The following is a 21,305-nucleotide window of genomic DNA, read 5'->3' as shown; positions in this document are numbered from 1 at the left end:
GTAGTTTCTATGTGAAAGTGTTAAGAAGTAAAACTAAACATAAAAATAATGTATACATGTGAAGAAATAATTAATCAAAACTAAGTATAATCAATCTACAAGGAATACATATGAAAAAGTAACAAACAAGATGCAGACATTACCTTGTATTTGGACATACTAAGGAATGATAAGCCAGAAATAAATACCAATGTGCTACATGTGAAAGATGAACTTAACTGTTACTAAATAAGGCCAACTATAAATATCAATGTGTGCATGTGGAAGAAAGATGAACTGTGACTAAACAGAATGTCCTAAATGATACATATTAAGGAGTAATAAATGATGTCTAAAATTAACTTCTATGTGTGGCATGTTAACAAAGAATAAACTACATCCAAACTTCTACATGTTACCTGGTAAGGCAGAAAGGATGAGGCACAAAACAGCAAGAGCAAATTGAAATCCAAAGTAAATGCCAGGTGCAGTACTAACAGAGGAGAAGAAAAGAAACAATGGGTAGAAAGCATATGTAAAGAGGATATGTAAAGTCTGGGTGATGCTAATTTACACTTCTTCTTACTGTATTTATCAACCTAATTTATGATGGCTGTCATGATCAACAGGCAAGAACTTCTCAAATCATGGGTAACTGCAAGTGATAAATGTACTGACATCAGCTGAAAAAGAATTCATATCAGTTGGTTGGTGTTTTTTGACACAAAACAACAAGAATATTTCCAAAGAACGTTTTTTAGCATTGCTTAGAGTGTGGATGAATACTGAAATAACTTTGTATGAAAGAAGGTACAACCACATCAGAATTTATATGCTTAAAAACTTTTTGGTTATTGCTTTCATTTTATATTTTTAATTTTTGTGCATAAGGCAGATTTTATGTATGATCTAAGTGAAATTGAGCCACTAAATAATGTAATCTGAATACATAAAGAATGTAAACTTATATTTACAACTCCAGTTTATTTTAGTTCATTTAGCTGCAAAAAAAAAAGATACTTGACACAGGCTACTAACACCCATATCATGAGGTATTCCTCAAAGCTGAGCTCACTATAGTTTAGTTAGTTAGTTAGTTATCACCATTAGATTCCATCTAGGAACATAGGGCCACAATCGCTTGCGGATTCTTCAACAAGTATTTAAGTGAGTAGGTTGTTAGCCCACTGCACTCACTATAGTTTACTGACCAGTAATTAAATGTTTTTAAAGACATTTATTCACCTACTGTATGTATTGTTTAAATTGCTTTCTGATACATGCATAGTCTGTGGTTCACTCTTTATGTATTTGATACACAATAATAAATAATTTCAATGTTAATAAAATGTAATGCATAATTTGAAATATCATTTTAAAAAAGTTATGTTCATAAATATTTTTTTCCTGATATCAAAACTGCTGAATAATTGCATTGTATCTGTTACTGCTTTAAACAACATATAGTTTCATCTAACAAAACATTTCTTCCATAACTACAGTACATAAAAATTCACTAGGTAACATTAAAATTAGTAAATAAAATAAATTTAGTGCCTCAAAATAATAATGATTAAGAACTGAAATGTTTAAAATAGCATAATTCAGTAACAGACTTATTACACTTATTGAATCAATCAAGGTGGCCCTACCCACCTTTTTGAATTTTTTAAAACACTTGCTAACATACATTTACTCCACCCAATTATATGTGGATTATTAATTTATACCTCAATATGTCTCTCTAGTGGCTTTCTCAGCTTCTCTGAAGTATTTAAGTGGCAAACACGTTGTTTTCATGCTAGATTTCAAGCACTAAGGTAAGATATTATTGAGTTTTAAATTTCACAGTTTTTACACCCAAATACAGCTTAGCTGCTAAGTGTGATAAATTACAGTAAAATTTTGTGGTACTGATATAGCAGTTTATGATTCTTGGTTACTTCAAAATGTGTGTGTGTGTATATATATAACCTTAAAAAAAATTATTTAATTTCCATCCTTTATGTGTGAAATGTAATGAGGCTTAGCAGCCTAAAACAAATATCAAATGAATGCAAAGTTTATAACTAGAAGAGATAATTGTTTGCTACACTTCTTTATTTACTGTTATTTGTTTTAAGAAAAATGTTTAAGACCCTATTTGTATGTAGCAATAATGTATATACATATGTAATGCATTATAACTAAAATATGACTGTATTTTATAAAATACTAGTTCACTAAAACACAGCCAAGAAAGGTCACTTTATAAATACCAGCTTTATATTTTTGAATATGGTAACATTAGTGCACACACATCATGTCATTGCAACTTTGGCAATTACACAGCTAAAAGGTCAATATAATGAAAAATAATAAATACATATACTGTGTAATTTTATGAGATTTAAGCTATTTAGACTAAATAGTTGTGTTTTAATTTGTAATCATTCTACAATGACAAAGCATAATTTATATTTACTAATTTTTTTATGGTGGTTATGAGGTCAGTCAAATTGACAGATGCCACATAGTTAAGGTAGAGAAAATAACACACAAAATATAAATTTATTTTCATAAAAACATTTAATAATCATCTGGAAGTTATAGAGATTTTACATGTGAAATTTAAAAATCTTATTATGTATAAAAGTATTTTTACTTTTAAAAACAAAATTACTTCGCATGTTGGACAGTCAACATCTAAAAAGAAAAAAAGGCATGAAAAAACATTATTTAAAGGAACTGTAAAACTTGACAAAAAATATATTTTACATACAAAAGCCTTGTAATGTTTACTGATAATGTGGAAAGTTTCAGTAAAATACACTTATAAGTTAAAATGTATAGTATGAAAATTTAAACAAGCACAAAATAGTTACGAGATCAGTCCCTGGTATTGAGCCTATGCTGAAAGAGTTAATCCTTTCACTACAGGTCAGAGGCCAAAGGCTGTGTCACTGCATTTGTTGACTTACATCCAACATTTTATTGAACTACTATTTCAATAAATTTATATCAATAAGTTTGGAATCAAATTGTAGAATATAATTCAAACTTTAATGTTATGTATAAGTTAATTTCTCAATTTAAATGTACACATTAACAAAACACATCTAAATATAGATTTTAGTAAGTATTGTGGTATGTAGAATGCAACACTATTTAAAATTATATGTTTGTGATGTCAAAATACTAAGTCTACAGTTCTATACAAATTAGGAACTCAATTTACTAATATTATCAAGCTAGAATATAAAATAAGAACTTTGTATCTTTTTATTTTGCTGAGATATGGCTTATGTACTGAATCAAACCCATTCATCTCTTTCCATTTTTGAAACCAGTCCCTCATATACACTTACTTCAATATATGACATGTGAATAACCAATCAACAGCTTAGAATATCCCCCTAGTGGTTTTCTTAGCCATTTTAATTTTTAAAAAGGCTACCACGTTCTTTCGATCCGAGATTTCAAAGAGGTAGGTACTGTCTTTAGTCTGCTCAAAGTTTCATATTTTTTAAAAATCTAAACACATCTTAGTTACTATTCCTAATATATTATAGCGAAATTCTATGGTATCACGCAGAGGTAGGTTGTGTCTTTAGTCTGCTCAAAGTTTTGTATTTTTTATTACTGATATACATTCGTAAAATAGTAGCTCAATACAATTTTGAATGCAAGTATGCCAACAAACATGACATGGCCTTTGACTCATGCTGATAGGGTTAATTTTAAATACATTTACATAACAAATAAACCAAAAATATGAATGAATATTTCTAAGTATAATGATCATAAAATTAACCGGAATCTTCTAACAACAAATGTAGTTACAATAAAGTTGTATTTAAGTTTGTTTTTTTTTCAGCTGGCACTAAAGAACATGACAAATATTACTTTTGATATGTGCCTAAGACAGGTATACTCACTTGCTCAGCATTGTATCCATATTTTTCTTTAGCCAATATGATGTATTCATCCACTGAAAGAAAAAAAAGATTGTTAAATTTATTTATTCTGTGTTATTTGCAAAAATATAAACCTGTTTGCTATTAATAAATTCTAAAGTACATAATAAATACTTTTTTAAAGTTCAAAACCATCTACTTAAAATCTTTCAGTTTTTACTTTCCATTTGCTGTTCTAAAAACACATTAGCTCGTGTGTTGATTATCTGTAAAATTTATCAAAAGTTTACTCATAGAAAGAGCTAGTAATCCTGGATATAGAATTCCAACCGTCTGCAAATATGGATCTACAGGTTCATTGAGGATTTCAAGTTAACAAATTACATTTTGCTGTAAATAAGTTTGAAAAACTAGGAACAAGAATAGTTTACCAGTTGTTCCATCATGCAACAGGTCAACAAGAATATTTCAAAATATTAAGACTTTTTTATTATTTAGTCAAAAATACAATAGTTTAAAGAAATGTACACATTTCTATGATATTTCTAATGTTTTAACAAAGCTTTGTAACATCATATTTGATATTAATATGCATACTCAATGACAATAATGGCACAGAATTAATTAGGATTTTGTGAATAGATCTACTTAAAATAAAAAAATATCCTTTTAAATATCTCTTTGCTTTTTCAAAAAGGAGATAATTGAAAAATAAAACTACTTACATTTATTGTCTGATATTTCTGGACAAGGAGACCATACCAAGAGAGCTCGTTCTGGAGCAAACTCAGGACATGGACCTGCCCACACAAAGATTAATTTAACAACACATATATATCTATTGTAAATAGTTTCTTGACAACATTCTTATGCTAATGAAAATTATACTGGGAATCTGAATGTCTTAACCCTTTCACTACAAATACGTTCAAGTGTGCATGTTGCTACTTCTAAAGAGTCAAACTCAAAATTTAATTTACCCTTTCATGATGGGCTTGGTATAACATACACAACTTTGTCTACACATTAAATATTTGCACTATAACTTTTGATACAACATGTGTATCTTCACAAAATCTGGTAGACTTCTAGCAAAGATTACAAGTATTTTGTACAAGAAAAAAATCAAATTTTAGTGAAATATGTTTGTGAAAATAGAGTCTGTTTCATTACTAATCTGAATGTGATTTCATATTATGATTAAAAATACTACTCCTCATCCCAAAAACCTCCTATTATTTGTGTAATATCAAACCTCTTATATACATTTCAAATGTTTGTGTTCAGTAACTTTATATTTTATGTTTTTTCTATATTCTATGTGGGGTTTGCCACCAACCTCATAACCACAATAAAAAAAAAAGGAAATAAATATAAACTGTTTTTTCTTGCTACATTGACTATATATTATAACACAAAAATGCATATGTTTAGTCTAAGTACTTAAGTCCCATAACTATATATATATATATATATTTTTCATGATACTGACCTCCAGTCATGCCGAGCTAACCTTACATATCTAGTAATATAAAACTAACCTTCAGTCATCTCTGTCATGGTTGTGTTTTAGTAGATAGAAAGAACATGGTAGCCTTTTCACAGATTAAAATGGCTGAGAAAGTCATTAGGGGACATTCTAAGCTGTTGATTGGTTATTCACCTGCCATATATTGAAGTAACTGTTTTCAAAAATGGAAAGAGGTGAATGGGAGAACTGCATTTAATTCAGCACATAAGCCATATCTCAGCAAAATAAAAAGATACAAGGTTCTTATTTTATATTCTAGCTTGAAAATATTAATACATTAAGTTCCTAATTTGTACAAAACTGTACTTAGTATTCTGATATCACAAACAATTAATTTTAAATAGTACTGCATTCAAAATACTACATGAGTCATTAAAATCTATATTTAGATGTGTCCTTTTAATGTTTACTTTTAAATTAAGAAATTAACTCATATATTAAAGTTTAAATTATAATCTCCAATTTGATTCCAAACTTATTGACATAAATTCATAAAATAGTAGTTCAATAAAATTTTAAATGTAAGTCAACAAATGCAATAATACAGCCTTTGACCTGTGATCCATTGCAATAGGGTTAAATTACCTTATATAAACTTATAAAAAAAATACAGTTAATGAATTAACTTTTAATACTGCAAAAGTGTTAAGTTCTTGATTATATTAAAAAAATTTAAATAAATCCCAAGTGTCACATTTTATGAGAATTGTTACATTTGTTCTATAGGTCTTTCCTGTTCTATAAACTACCAAGCTTCTCTGAATTAAAGGGTTTACATGTAAATAAGATAGATACTACTAAGGCCAAGACTGATTTTTATAGCCTTCAATATCACTTATTTATGGTGTAATAAGCTATAAAACCAGACCCACTTGCTACATTCATCTGCCACATGCTCTATTTCACAAATTGCCAATAATTCTCTCTGATGTTTTACATAATTTATAAACAGTAGAAAGCCAAATTCTATTAAACAACACATAACACTACTTTGTTTTTCAGTGAAGAGCAATGTCAATTTCACCTTCAGTTTGAAAGTTTATCTGGTGATGTTCAGAACAAGCAACTAAAAGAATCATTTCTAGCCCATTTTGTCTTAGAAAGCCAGTCAAATATTATTAGTTACAGGACATTGTTTCCTTTGTGAATATTATTATTATATGCCCTTAGGTGCATTATTTGAATAAATATTATTTATTTATTGACTGATTGCTTGGAATTAAGCACAAAGCTACACAATGGACTGTCTGTACCCTGCTTACCACAGGTGATGATACCTGGTTTCTAGCTGTGTGAGTCCAAAGACATACCACTGTGCCACTGGGGAGGCAATTATTATTTAATTTACTTGTAACCAACACCAACATTGGTTACCAAGAGCAAAACAAACAAACATGGTTGAAGATAGGTACTATATTTCTTCATTTTCTTATATATTTTTTTTCACTTATTGTTACAAAAGTAACTAAGTTATAAAAATTGGAAACTTATGAGGTTAAATATGATAAGATATGAAAAATAATAATACGTAAGTGCAAGGTATGCTTATGAACTGATCATACCTTACATCATTCAATATGATAATGTGTGTTAAACATTCACCAAGTAGATTACAACTTGTGTGGTGAAATGATTAGTTACATACATCTCAAAAAAGAAACAAATTATGAAATTTGACAATTTTTAGATGAGGAAAAGCATTTTAAATTTTAACATGAAAATTACTTTGTGCTTAGTGTAGTCAACACTCTTACTCCAAATATTTACAGACAAGTTTTGTAAAAATAATTATTTAAAACATTTTGATTTTATATGAAGAACAGACTTGCAATATTTACTGCAAGTTTGGCAAATTTCATGAAAATATATAAAACATTACAGTATGGAAACTTTCATGGCTATTTTGTGTTTGCATGGTCAATCACACTGACTGAACTTGTGTAGAAAGTGTTAACTTTTTCACAATGACTTTGTATAGTTTAGACAAGCTTGCAACTGCCATGTAACCATAAAGGTATAGATACTATAATTATGAAAGTACTTAATAATTTCATGAACTTTGGCAAATTTTAGTAAATATTGCAAGTCTTATGGCAGATTGACTCAAGCTTAGTAATATAATACAACAAATTAACAACTAATTGATTTTAATTACAATACATTATTTATCTGCTTTGCAAGACACTTTATAGACAATACAATAAATAAGACATCCACATATTGAACAGTAAAGAAAATAAGCTACCCAGATTTAACAACTTATATATTTTTAATAAAACAATCAACAGACATCACTGGAAACTATGTACAACTCCTATTGTTTAGAATCATATTCTGCTACTAGTGGCTACTTATTCATTCTTGAAAGTTCATAATCCTACCACTCTGTAAGAAAACAAAAACAAGCAAAAATTACATTGGTTTATCTTCTTCATATAAAATATATAGTATTTGATTAAAGTATTAGAATTACTGACTTAAGAGATCTAAGAACAAAAGACAGTGTAAACTGCCAACAAGAGAAAATGAAAACCAGACTTCTAATGAGACAAATGTCAGCTAAGTAATGCTAACTTTTTAGATGAACATTACGGATTTGCCATTATGATATTTTAAAGAAATGGCACATGATACTTTTTTACATTACAATAACACTTTTAACCAACATGCTTCAACCCTCTGAATTTCTGTCATCATCAGGTTAAGTTCTGCTAACTCAATTGTCAAAACATATTTACATACCACATGGTTTATGCAAATATATTTATGACATGCAGAAAAATACAAAGAGGTGCTCTGAAATAAATATTTGATAAGATGTGAACTAACTGTTCAAAACTTTTCAAGCTAGGTAAACACAATCTGCACATTTTGTTGTAAATAAAGAAATGTTGCCTTTTTTTTTTGGTAGTAACTTTGAAAAGTAATTGATAAAAATAGAGGCCAAAAAAGCTAGTTCCAAGCCCATTGGAATGTGGTAGCACAAACAGAACATATATAGAAAACTAAATTGTTTATACCTGGCTTGAAATATAATTTTTATTCTCATATTACAAACATCATATGTGTGAATGCAAAACAGGACATTTCATCTGAGGATATTTATTGATAGTCCTGTGAGGCAACATTCTAAGATTTTTATTTTTTTCTTGGTTGATTTAAATATAAGATAATTGGAATGAGTGGAGCAGCTGCCAATTTGAGCATCACACATGCTGCAGATACATTCTTATCAGTCAAGGGTCATAAATTAATACCAGTAAATTGTTAGTTACCATTGCAGCTTTGTTAGTAAAACTTAGAAGGCACCTGAAAAAAATCTGCTAGTACACATTTCAGAAAGAAAGTTCACAAATTCTTACAGTCAAGTATTAATAAACACCTTATTTGTGCCTTTCAGTATCTTATATTGTAAGGTTCTGAGTACAGATGATTACTGTAATTGTGCATAATAAGACTTTCACTTGTTACAATTGCCACTGTCATCCAAATTTTGCAATCCCCATTTGAGCTTCATGACATATACAGACCAAGTTTAGAGAAATGTGGAGAGCAATGTTTTGCATTTGAGAATTGCTAAGGCAATCAACATGTAAGCCTTAGTGCTATATTTGTACCAGCTGGTCTCTGAAGTTAAGTTTTGTTGCCAGCAAGTTTAAATATAATGTAATTTATATTTAATGTAGTTGCTCATTAAAGGTAGTAACAGAAATCACTAGAACTGCAGATTTTTAGTTGTTTTTTCCACATGCCTCTTAATATGTCTATGATTATTGCAAATGTTGGGCCTACTGGCTTTAATTGTATGCTAGCTTCTTGCTGTTGAATAACTTTTCATACTAAAATATGTTGTTAAGTATAGAATGGCTGTCAGCTCTAGGTAAATGCATACTTTGTTGATCCAGATATAATGGTTTCTGCTGATATCGAGCACCTTTTGACATTTACAAGATAATTAGAATAAACATGATGACATGTATCTTATTTGCATAAGATGGTACACAATTCAACAGGCCAATATCATAAATGGACATTAATTTAATGAGAAATTGCCAAGACTCCTTTAGTAAATAACTTTTAAGATAAATAAAAAAAAATGTTTGGAAACTGCTGCCAAGCATAAGTCAATGCCTAAAGTTTTCCCTCATTTATTATGACCTTTTAACACAGTTTGAAACTCCTTAAAGCAGTGGTTCTTAACCTTTTTCATTGTCTTACTCCCTGAGACTCTCCAGGGTATTACCGTGATCCCTATAATAATTTTTGTAATGGTGAACTTTGTGTAAAGGTAGAATAAAACAAAACTATATAAAGATCCTAATTTATTGAAAATGTTACAAATAAGTGACCTTGAGAAATGCTACAAGCCCTAAACAAATGCAAAATCCATGGAATTACTGAACATCATACAAAACCGACTTATTCACTCAGTGTGAGGGTTGATATAATGTATATATATATATATATATATATATATATATATATAAAGAGAAAATATACTAAATACGATGGAAACTTTGATATTTAAATGTTAAGTTTGATGTATTAATATTATATAGTTAAAAAAATTTAGGCAATTCAAAACGTTGCAATATATGAAAACTTAGACAGCTGTCAAAATTAGACAGGTAGTTGTGCAACAAGCATCTCGACATGGTTCAACTGCCACAAAAACTACAAACTGCTCTGTGATTTCCCCAATAATTCCCAAACCTTCCGTGACCCTCCGAGAAACTTCAAACGACTCCCCAGGGAGTCACAACCCCCAGGTTAAGAAACACTGCCTTAAAAGGATGAGTAATGTTTCTGTAACAGGAGTAAACACTAGACAATTTGATCCCTGGTTGTAGTATAAAAATAGGATAGTAAAATAAACAATTGCTATCCCATGAAAATGTAATCCAAAATTTTAAAAAAATATTTTGCTTAACTTAAAAAACAAAACAAGACTAGTATTGCCTACTTCAAACAAAAAAAAAATGAATAGCCTTTAGAAAAAGGAAAAATCACAGTGAAGTAAAAATATTAATAGTGCAAATATTTCCTCACAATTTAGACTGAGCATAGTTACAATCTTACACATTCCTCTGTACTAGCTGATATACATCATTCAATGTGAGCCTTAATGGTACATGAAAAATGTTGGTGATAATCTGTCCAGAAGTTCACCAGTTAAAGAGGACAAACTTTTATCAAGTAATAGTAGATAAATTATGCTAAACATATTTATATCCAAGCAACTAGTAAAGAACCAATTTAAAGACTAAAACTTGAACAATAAATGTAGTTAGAGCAACAACCACATCAAACAATTACTTACAACTGTGAATGCATTTTATTTACCCAAAGTACTAAGTCTTACGTGAGTATTTCTTAGCTGATACAGAAGAGTTACATATACTTAAGTTGTTTTTTGTTTTCTTTGGAAAATAAGTACTAAATTTGTATAAGACTTAGAATAACTTAATTACTGTATTTTGGTTAAGATTCAACAATTTGTAGATTTTACACCTGCAGGTACAGGAAAGTCTAAAGTTACAACATTAGGCCTCACTACTGTATTTAGAAAGTTAACTTGCAAGCATTTATACTACAGTACTTCAGGATACTAATAATAACATCTAAGTTAATAGATATTAGATTGAAATAAAGAACAATTAGAAGAGTTAACTGAAGAAGATTAAAAATGTATTTATGTTACTGAGAGTTAAAACTATTGTACTATTACTATTTAAGTATTTGGTAGTTTTAAGTATTTTAATAAATGAGTTGCATGTACTTTAATAAGATTTTTCGAACACCTGTAGTTATTAAAAGTATAAATAACAACATTAGTTATTAAGGGGAGTACAGTTTTATATTTATGTAAAACTAATGCATAGTCCATCAAATACGACAGGGCAAGTACTACCACCCCATATTATACCCTAACCTCACATTTTATAACTAAACGATATAAATAAATCTTGCAAAATTCAAGCTTGACCAACAAAAAGGCAAAAAAGTGCAGTTGAAGCAGTCAAACATTAGTAAATTGCTGTATGTTTGTTAATTTTTCTTACAGCAAAGCCACATCCGGCTATCTGTTGAGCCCACCGAAGGGAATCGAATCCCTGATTTTAGCATTGTAAATCTGTAAACTTACTGCTGTACCAGCAGGAGGCAACTTGCTGTATGAGCAAATCAAATTTAAGATCATTCATGAATTGAATTTGTGATATATTCATAGTATAATTATTGTTAAAAATCAGATTTAGCATACAATTAATATATGAAAAAATCAGTGCATTTTGGTAACACTACATTCCAACAATGGCTTTCATGTCATGTTCACCAACAAAAGTATAACCTATTGTTGTTTTTAATCTATGTACTGAAAGTATAAAATGAAATATATAGACAACAAAACTGAAAAATATTTGTTGATTTCTTATTTTCTGTTGATTACAGATGTGTATTTTTATTAATAATGTTGGTTACATAACAGAAATAGTTTAAGTGTGAAACTGAATTGCTATTCCTACCTTCATGACAAATTCTATGCATTTGGTCCTAGGATAGATAATCCTGCATTGCATCTTTACTTTAGGCTTATTATACAAACACTCACTACATTTATAAGGTCTCATGGTACACTCCTCCCCTCATTAATCTGGATAAATGCATTTTGGCTTTCATGTTTTTACAATTCTTTGCATTTTGAGGAATCAAGTATGATGTGACACATGCTGGCTTTTACATGTGTTAGATTTATATGCTAGCAGATACCTTAATTTTAGTTATAATTACTACATTAGGTACCATTTGACAAATTTCAGTATGGTAATAGACAGCTCAGGTAAAAGTGGGATGGAGTTTGTAAGTGGCAATAGGATCCAGGATTTCATTATATTTGTGAATTATGGGCTTACTTGCAGAAAATTCATAAAGATACAGTATATGTTTTCTTACAGATACTTAGATGAAACTCATAAAATAATTGGAAAATATTACTTGATTAGATGGAAAAATAGCAAATTAGGAACAGAAATCAAAAGGCTAGATAAAAAATGGATAGAATTAAGATAGATTGCTTTAGGGTAGGGGGAAAATATGAGTTATAGGTTTACGTGTACAAGGGTACACAGTAATAAAAGAGTTAGGGCATAAGAGACAGGTTTAAGTACAATTATAACTGCTTTTCAGTGGAGATGATTAAGAGGTTTACACAGTGGAAGACCCTCTTATTAAGTATACTGTTAGTCATTTCTAATGCCGAGTATAGAAAATTTACTACTTGCTATTTTGGTGGAAGAAAAAGTATGAATGTAGTGTACTCAGATTTTCTAGAAGCTTCTGATAACATGCCACACAGAACACTAAATAAGAAACTACTACTGGTATGAATTGAGGAAAGGTTATTTAGCTGTATTTTGAGGTGATCTGGTAACAGACAGCAAAAAGTTGTCATGGGGTTAAAACAGCCCAACCAAACTAAATCCTGGTTATTAATGCTATGCCTAATGGCTCGTAGTACTACTGATCTGTAGAACTTGGGCTTCTAGCAGAAATTTACAACATGCTTAATATGAAACATGGTTATATATTTCTGTAATTTATAGTATTAATATGAAGTTTAGTTATAGCATTAAATAGATTTAATATGTAATATTAATTTTTAAAATAATATTAACAACACCAGCCACGTTATAGGCTCGATACATGAAACCATACATGCATCACAGATTAGCAGTTTTACCAAGAACATCTAATCTTATCAGCTGTTTTTGGGTTAAGAGCTGAAACAACTGCTAACAGTAGTCACAGAAACTTTTCGTAATATGCTTGGTTGCTGATAATTAAAACTGTTGGTGTGATTGTATATTTTTAGCAACACCTCTGGTAAAACTATTCCACAATTGAGACTTTGCTTTTTCTTACTTATATTAATGATATTGATATTAATATTCACTTTTCCTTTAGTGTGCAAGGACAGCTGCAGAAACCAAAATGGTTTCTTGTTGTCTGTATGTTATGTTAGTTTCACCAACATATATAAGTAATCACTGTATGCACCAACAACTACAATATATATGCATTTCAGGTCATGCTACAACTAATATATTATTTGACTAGTATTAACAGAGATGTCATTACATGTTCTATTTATTTCACTTTAAGGTTCAATATTTTATGAGAACATTAGAATGCATATACTTGTAAGAACAACCTCAAACATCATACACGCAAAAGAGGTTGAATTACAAAAAAAGAAAAACAAAAAGAGCTTTTGAGTTTTATGACTATCACTTTGGCTGTCATGACAAATATGTAAAAATCAACTTTTTTTTTAAATACGAAACTAACAAAGATTTTAAATTTGTTATAATTGTTTTGCAAAATTTTTTCTAAACACAGAAGTTTCTCTTAATATCAGAATCTTCAGGTTTATTTTAATATCTAAGAAGGATGAATACATAATTTTTTTCAGCCTGCAAGAAGACATATATATATACTTGCTTAATATAAAATCCAAAAACAAAAAAAAAATACAGGAGTTGCATGCAGCCACTTTGAATCAAAAAGGGCAGGCTTCAAACTCTCTGGAACCCCATCCCTGTGTCTGATACTGTTCAAGATATGGTACTTTGGAATTTACCAAAATATTTTAAAATATCATAAAATAGTTAAGAGTGTAAACTGTATATTTTACAATTTATCACAATAAAAATGGAATTGTTTTGTCTGAATTGAAGAATCTTGAACATTTTGTTCCAAAAGAAATCTGGTTACTTATATTATCCATTTACAGCCTAAATGTCATATAAAATTTTAAATATAAAAATTAAAATATGCTCTACTTACTAATTCAAAAAAAAAACAACCAATAAAAAACCACTGGTTCTTTCATGGTGCTAGTATCACTGATGGAATAGGAGCCTCTAGTGACCAGACTCTATTTTATGTTTTAAGAATTTCTACAATCCCTCACACAACATTATGTAAAGCTACATAGAACATTGGCCCTGTATACAATAAATTCAAAGTCTACAGCCCGAAGTTAATTCAAATATAAAATATTTAAGAAAACAAAAACAATTTTTGACTGCCTCTTGCATTTGCTAGCTTCCATGTCCACAATGATATCGTCACTATTGGCAATGCTTAATGCTAGTTATAGTATCGTATACAACATGAAATAATTTGAATAATCATTCTGAGATGAATTATTTCTTTTTTTATTACTTACTCTTTAACTGATTACCCTCCATCCATTTTATTCAATAATTAACATTAATTTATTACTACACTTCTTTTTTATATTAGGTTGCTGTTTTAGTTTTTACCATTACGTCACTAACATAATACTATTACTAGGAGTAAATCTAGCACTGCTGAGTACAATTAACTTATTTACCAATCGAAACTGGAAAGTCTGGAACATGAGCTTGGTAATCTTCTCCAACTCGCATTCCAGAATCTGTCAAATCAATAATAAATATGAGATTACCGTAACAGTAAAGTAGTAATAGAATACTGTTTAGTGAGTCAATATGAAATATAACATTTTAAGAGTTCGGGAAAAATAAAAGGCATATTAGTTATACTGAAAACGATTCAAGCCAACTGTTTCAACCAGATTTTAAATTTATCAGTATCTAATTTACAAAGAGATTTGAGTTACGTTATGTTACTACATTACTTTATTACTTATTTAGTTATTATTAAAAATAATTTTACCCATACCATGTTCCGATTCATCAGTTGTACTATCTTCATCTGAGAAATGTCCATTGTTAATAGCTGGACTAGCGCCACGAGATCGACGACCATTTCGAGTGGTTAATTCATCACCATTTCTTTCTGCTAAAACCATTTTTGAGACAAAAATTTAGAAATACGCTGTTTAACTCCCGAATAAAAAAAATCAAGAACTGTAGACTACCTTCCGCAACCTTCGCGCTTTAACACAAAAATTATTACCATCCTTTGCCTCCGTAGTTTCGGAGTTCCTATCTATTTGCTTGAAGATCAAAGTAGATAGAAAGCAAGACACCAAGAACAAACAGTATCCTTTCAACATAAAAACTAGTTCTATATTTGATAAGACTTTCAAATAAAACTGTGTAAAGTTTGAATGAAATATTACACTTTAAATAAATATTTCTAAATTTTTTCTTTCTTCTTTTTATTTCTATTATATTTTTAAGAGTTAAACCAAATTAAAGATTTTGGTTAATCATACTAATGTTAATTTTCACAAACAATGAATGATAACTGTTAAAGTAAAAACGTAAAAACAATGAAAATATACTTATAAAATACTTTAACTAAATGAACTAGTTAATGCTTCCTCTAATAGCTTCTTGTAAAATAAGTGTGAGAAACAATTGTGCGCTGAGTTTATTCCATTTTAACCTCCGTAGTCTTATTAAACATTTTAGTAATTAACGTATTACTTATTATTATACTTCGTTATATTCACACACATGTTAGTAGGTAATAAACACCATCTTATTGGTAGAATATGTTGAACTGATTATTTCACCACCATGATCTAATTTTCAAAACAAGAAAATTTAATTTCTTTCGTTGAGACTTTGGAGAACCAAATGGATTAAAGTTTTAGTTGTAGCCGTTAGGGTAAAAGTCATTGTTCAAAAATTGTATTATTACGCCAAATATTTTTTAATCAAAGTAATTGGGATAATAAACATATAGTTTCATTTGAAGTTACTTATTGGTGATAAGAGTTTTAATGTAACAGATTTTACTGTAGACTTTAAGGTAAAATCTTTATTTAGCCATGTAAAATGTTTCGATCGTTTGTGTGATCATTTTCTAATATATAGGTTCTAATAATGCAAACCGAGCAACTGGACATTGGACAATTAGACACATAAGCCATTCTTATGTTTTTTGTACTGAGCACAAAGCCACTGAAAGGGCTACCCTTTGTTCTGCCCACTACAGGTATCGAAAACCAGTTTCTAGCAGTATAAGTCCGCAAACACCATGGTGCCACTGGGGGGCGACACACAAGGAAATAAGGAAGTAGGACATTTATACACCTAGTAATTTTAGAGGGATGTTAAAACCTTTGAAACTTCACAACAAACTTACAGGAAGAACTTGCTGATTTTATTGTATCTTGTTTTCTGCTCACCTTGCAGGTAAAACTGAGTAGATTAAACTGGTAATGTAGTAGGTCTAGATTTATACAGGTCATATAATTGAGAATATTATTGTTTTATTTTATAACTAGCGAAAGCACTTGACTTCTCTCGGGTTATTAGGTTGATAGTGTGTATATTCAGAATCTACTTTGGCATAAATTATGTACTTTTGTTGAATGGATTGTAATTAAAAACGCACTGTTTTTTATATTAGAAGTTATATAAGAAACCACGTCTTTTCTATGTGTTTTTTTTTTTTTTTTGCTAGCTTGCCAGACTAAAATAATGAGCATGCGCACACGCACGTGGATAAGATAAGTAATACCCAGGTGTACACCATCATGGTCCATTGAGTTTGGTTTCTAGGTTCCTTTTGATTGGAGCTTTGTTGGTCACACCTACACAAACACGTGTGTGTGCACACGTAGATTGTTTATTATTATTGTTTGTTTTACTTTATAGCAATGTTTCGGCCACTCGTGGGTCATCATTACCTAACTGTTGCCTATTGTGTGAAATACTGCGTGAACATGTGTTCCAATTTAGAAAGTATATGGGATGGCATCTGTGTTTCGATTTAAATTAGGTTTTTGTTCACGAATAATTAACACTTCTTTGACTTTTATTCTATTAATATTGTTCTCATTGAATAACATTTTAAAATTCTTAAGTGTGTGATGGGGGAGTATTATATTCTTAGACCCTAATGTTTATGTTACTTAGCTCTAGAAATGATACAAAAAAATTCCGAAAAGTTATGTTACAACCAAAGCTTGGAAACTCTGAAAGACTTGTACCTCTTTGCACCAAAAACATGTTTTGCCTGTCAAGCCGGTCTAAGCATGGGCAACCCTCTTTCATCTGGATTATAGAGATTGTTTATTAACAAAATAGCAAGTCGGACCTTTAATATAGGTCTCCACCCTCCAACACACTGGGTTACGTAGATCGACGATGTTTTTTATGGATTTCAAAACAATAACCATGAACAGTCATTTTTACAATATGTAAACAACATTTACTCTAACATCAAATTCACTCATGAGGAAGAGAATGAGAGCCCGGGTTTAAGTTACATGAACATAAGAATAGAAAGAAATTCCATTGGTTTTAACACAAAAATCTTCCATAAATCTAGTACTGATAATAGCTATATAGAGTAAGACTTTGTCCACTCAACTCAACAAAAAATTGCATGTTATCGTGTATTTCCAACACAGCAATTAACATATGCAGTAGCAGTAATCTGAAATATGAACTAGAATCAATATGTGATGCGTTTATTAACAAATGCCACTTCCCTAAACATACTGGCATTAGAACTTTAGCTAAATCTATATGAAAAACTCAATAAAAGAAAGGGAAACATCATAAACTCCATGAAGGAAACAGAATGCTTAGACTAATAGGTTTTGCCATATAATGGTTATGCAACCAAAAACATTATAAACATTTGAAAATATTTTTAAAAATACAATATAAACAGCAGAGTCACTTTTATTTGTAATATAAACATTAAAATCAAAGGTCATTTAAGGAAGATTTATTCTGACAACTTCAACAACAGAAGCATCTACAAGTCTCAATATGATCGACGCAATAGCTCTTACACGAGCGAAATGGAACGCAACATAAACATTAGGATCAAAGAAAATAATAATCCCCCATCATATAGTTACGAACACAGTGCAAAATGCCAACATCCAATTAACATTAATAACTTTGAGATATTATGTAATGAGAATAACACTGACAGAAAAAAATAAAATATGCATTAATTGTTTGTAAACAAAAACCTAATTAAAACCAAAATGTAGGTGCCATCTTATATATTTTCTAAATTGGAACAAAATACTTCCCCTATATTTTATTTAATAGACAACAGTTATTGGCCACACAAGTGGTAGAAATATTGTAATATAATTAAACAAAAAAGAAAAATAAACACGACACTCAAAAGTTGTATTTCTGAACGTTTATTTAATTAAAGTGTATAGTGGACACTCTCACTTCACAACTTCAAGAATCAATTTATAACCTCAAAGCTACAGACAATGATGTTACTATCTAAATTACGTAAATATTGTAGGAAACATAAGATATTCGATTTGGGTTTTTATTTTGGAAACAGAAGGTTCCAAGATATTGTCAAGGTATTTACCAAGGCTCTAATTAACTACATGACTTGTTATAATAATTTAAACACAGGAGAGCGATAAGTGTCTTAACCTCTAAATATCACCGAATTTACAATTGGAAGACACTTGCTGTTAAGCCTCTTGCACAACGAGCGGATTTATAGTCATATCCAATAGACAGAACAGGTTTTAGATCCACAAAATGCCAAAGGCAGCTAGAATGAAGCCAAGTTAATGATTTTCTTGAGGACATGTTATGTGAAAACTAAAGAATTAGAATAAACGAAGATTTTTGAAATATTTTACATTAAAATAAGGAGGTGGGAAATGCGTGGATGCTTACGTACTATACTTTTCCTCTGTTTCAATTAAAGACTTATTATACTTGTTAATAGTATAAATATATGGTGTGCTGTTTGGCTTAGGATTCTTCTACAGTAGGTGCCTGTGATTCGTTGGCGGTAAATTGGAAAAAAATTAAATGGACAGTACTCACTTCGCTGAACTAATTAAAGTATTGTACAACAAATTCTTTACACTATAAATTATCATAGGTGTATTGTAAACATTATATAGTTCACTTCTTGTCGAACATCAACTTAGGCCAGTTCAATTGCTTTAGAACAGGGGTGTGCAACAGGCGGCCCGCGGGCCACAACCCGGCCCGCCAAGCCATTTAGTGTGGCCCTAGTTGTTGTAATCTAACCATGTGGCCTGATCTGTAATCCAACGCAAATGGAATATTTTAAAAAGCATCGATCCTACGGGATTCCCAGGCTTCGACTCGACAAACTTCTAAAATTATCTTTGCTAGAGAGGAGCAGGCCGAATTCGATTGGTCGGCCTCCTTAGGGCATGAATAGGTGACGTGCACTAGCACTATTGTCTACGACTCAACGTCATGTCCTGAACCTCGCCTTCGCCCGCTGGCGACAATTTTCCCTAACCTCTGCTGTCCGTCATTCATTATTGGTGAAAATTTTATTACCTTTTTACAGTTACTACAAGAGATTGAAGGTAAATTGATTATTATTTAGCATATTGTTGTGACTTTACTGAATTTATTAAAATTTTTGCTTTCAGATGCATCTGATTCTATGTACAGTGTGACCTCGTTATTCGCGGGGTTACGTTCTTTACCCTCCCGCGAATAGCGAAAACCGCGAATATTGGACGCAGTTTTAAAACGTATATGTATGCGATTATATACTATATGAAATGCTTCCCAAACACTAATGATACTTATACTCATTGATGCAGTAATAATGTAGCAATATTGCATACTGTTATGTATTTCACTAAATTGTACCGTGCGTTACCGGGCTGTGCTTTGCCGTTTGCGTTGTTGGGGAAGCTGAGGCAGTCAGCCAATAGCAGTCCAATCTTGTTTGGTGAAGACGACAATTGATAAAACGGCTTGATTGAGTAAATACAACAGAAATCTCCTCGAAAAGCCCTTTCAGTCTCTGTGACCTACAAAACGCAGTTCGCGCATAACCCGCGAATATGCGGGGCCGCGAATGGTGAACCGCGAATAGGCGAGGTCACACTGTATTTTGCTATTCTCAATTAATTTAAGTACCGGAAGGCTATGATCGGGATGCCAATTTAGAAACATGTGTTTCTGTCCATAAGAGGTTCCATGTGTAAATAAATTCTATGTTTTTTCTACTTTGCTATTTTCGTGAGAATAATTTTTGTTTTGATTTCAGGGCTAGTAAAATGTCAGCAGTTAAGAAACGAAAATTGATGATGAGGGAAGGTTATTCAACAGTGAATGGTGCACAAAATATCTTGTTGTCCCACATAATCAAGGTGTTGTCTGCCTCGTCTGTCAAACTACAATTGCAGTCATGAAAGAGTACAATATTAAGCGACATTACGCAACTAAGCACTCCTCCCAGTTTGATGAAATTGTTGGTCAGGCACGAAAGGACAAAATTGAACATTTAAAACATCCATTGAAAAGCAACAAGGTGTTTTTACCACTTTCAAGAAAAATTCAGAACTGGTGACAAAACTGAGTTTTAAGCTTTGTGAATGTATGGCAGAAAAGGGAAAGCCTTTCAGTGATGGAGAATTTATTAAAATTGTTTAACAATATTCACAGAATATGCATGTCCAGAGAAAAAATATTTGGTGGAGCAAACTAGCCTTTCCCGCTTTACTGTCTCACGCAGGACAAAAGATCTTTCAGAGGACATCAAAGAAACTTTGAAAGAGAGATTGAATTCGTGTGAAGCTTTCAGTCTGGCTTTGGATGAAAGCACTGATATCAATGACACATCCCAACTTGTCATTTTCATCAGAGCTGTTACTGCAGGCTTTGATGTTTTCGAAGAGTTTTAGATATGGCAAGCCTTTCCTCCACAACCACAGGACAGGATATTTGTGAACAAGTGCTTAAGGTTGTAGAAAAGTTTGAACTGAATCCTTATAAATTATGTGGTGTTACAACAGATGGTGCTCCTTCCATGACAGGTAGGACAAATGGATTCACCAAGAAATTTCTAACTGCAATTGGAGCACAAGACGTAGTTGTAAGCCATTGCATTATTCACCAAGAGAGCTTGTGCACCAAAGTTCTGGATTTTGCAGAAGTCAT

General features: G+C 30.8%; 1 protein-coding gene across 7 annotated transcripts in view; it reads right to left on the bottom strand.

Moving 5' to 3' along the window:
* Positions 1–15,425, bottom strand: part of LOC143222977 (REST corepressor 1-like) — a 50,216-nt gene extending 34,791 nt beyond the window's left edge. For 2 of the 7 annotated variants that reach the window (XM_076450274.1, XM_076450275.1), the window contains exons 1-4: positions 15,133–15,424; positions 14,804–14,866; positions 4,601–4,675; positions 3,897–3,949 (exon numbers count right to left, since the gene is read on the bottom strand). In XM_076450274.1, the coding sequence (XP_076306389.1) occupies positions 3,897–3,949; positions 4,601–4,675; positions 14,804–14,866; positions 15,133–15,262 (321 nt within the window). In that variant the 5' untranslated portion in view covers positions 15,263–15,424. Of the gene's footprint in view, positions 1–398; positions 468–1,709; positions 1,795–3,896; positions 3,950–4,600; positions 4,676–14,635; positions 14,774–14,803; positions 14,867–15,132 lie in introns of those variants that run through there. The other 5 variants (XM_076450276.1, XM_076450277.1, XM_076450278.1 and 2 more) reach the window with 4 other exon arrangements.
* Between the last annotated feature and the right edge of the window lie 5,880 nt (positions 15,426–21,305).

Source organism: Tachypleus tridentatus, chromosome 8, assembly GCF_004210375.1.
Source record: "Tachypleus tridentatus isolate NWPU-2018 chromosome 8, ASM421037v1, whole genome shotgun sequence".
Taxonomy (NCBI): domain Eukaryota; kingdom Metazoa; phylum Arthropoda; class Merostomata; order Xiphosura; family Limulidae; genus Tachypleus; species Tachypleus tridentatus.
Note: the sequence above shows the minus strand (reverse complement) of the source record. Positions and strands in the feature narration are given on the sequence as shown.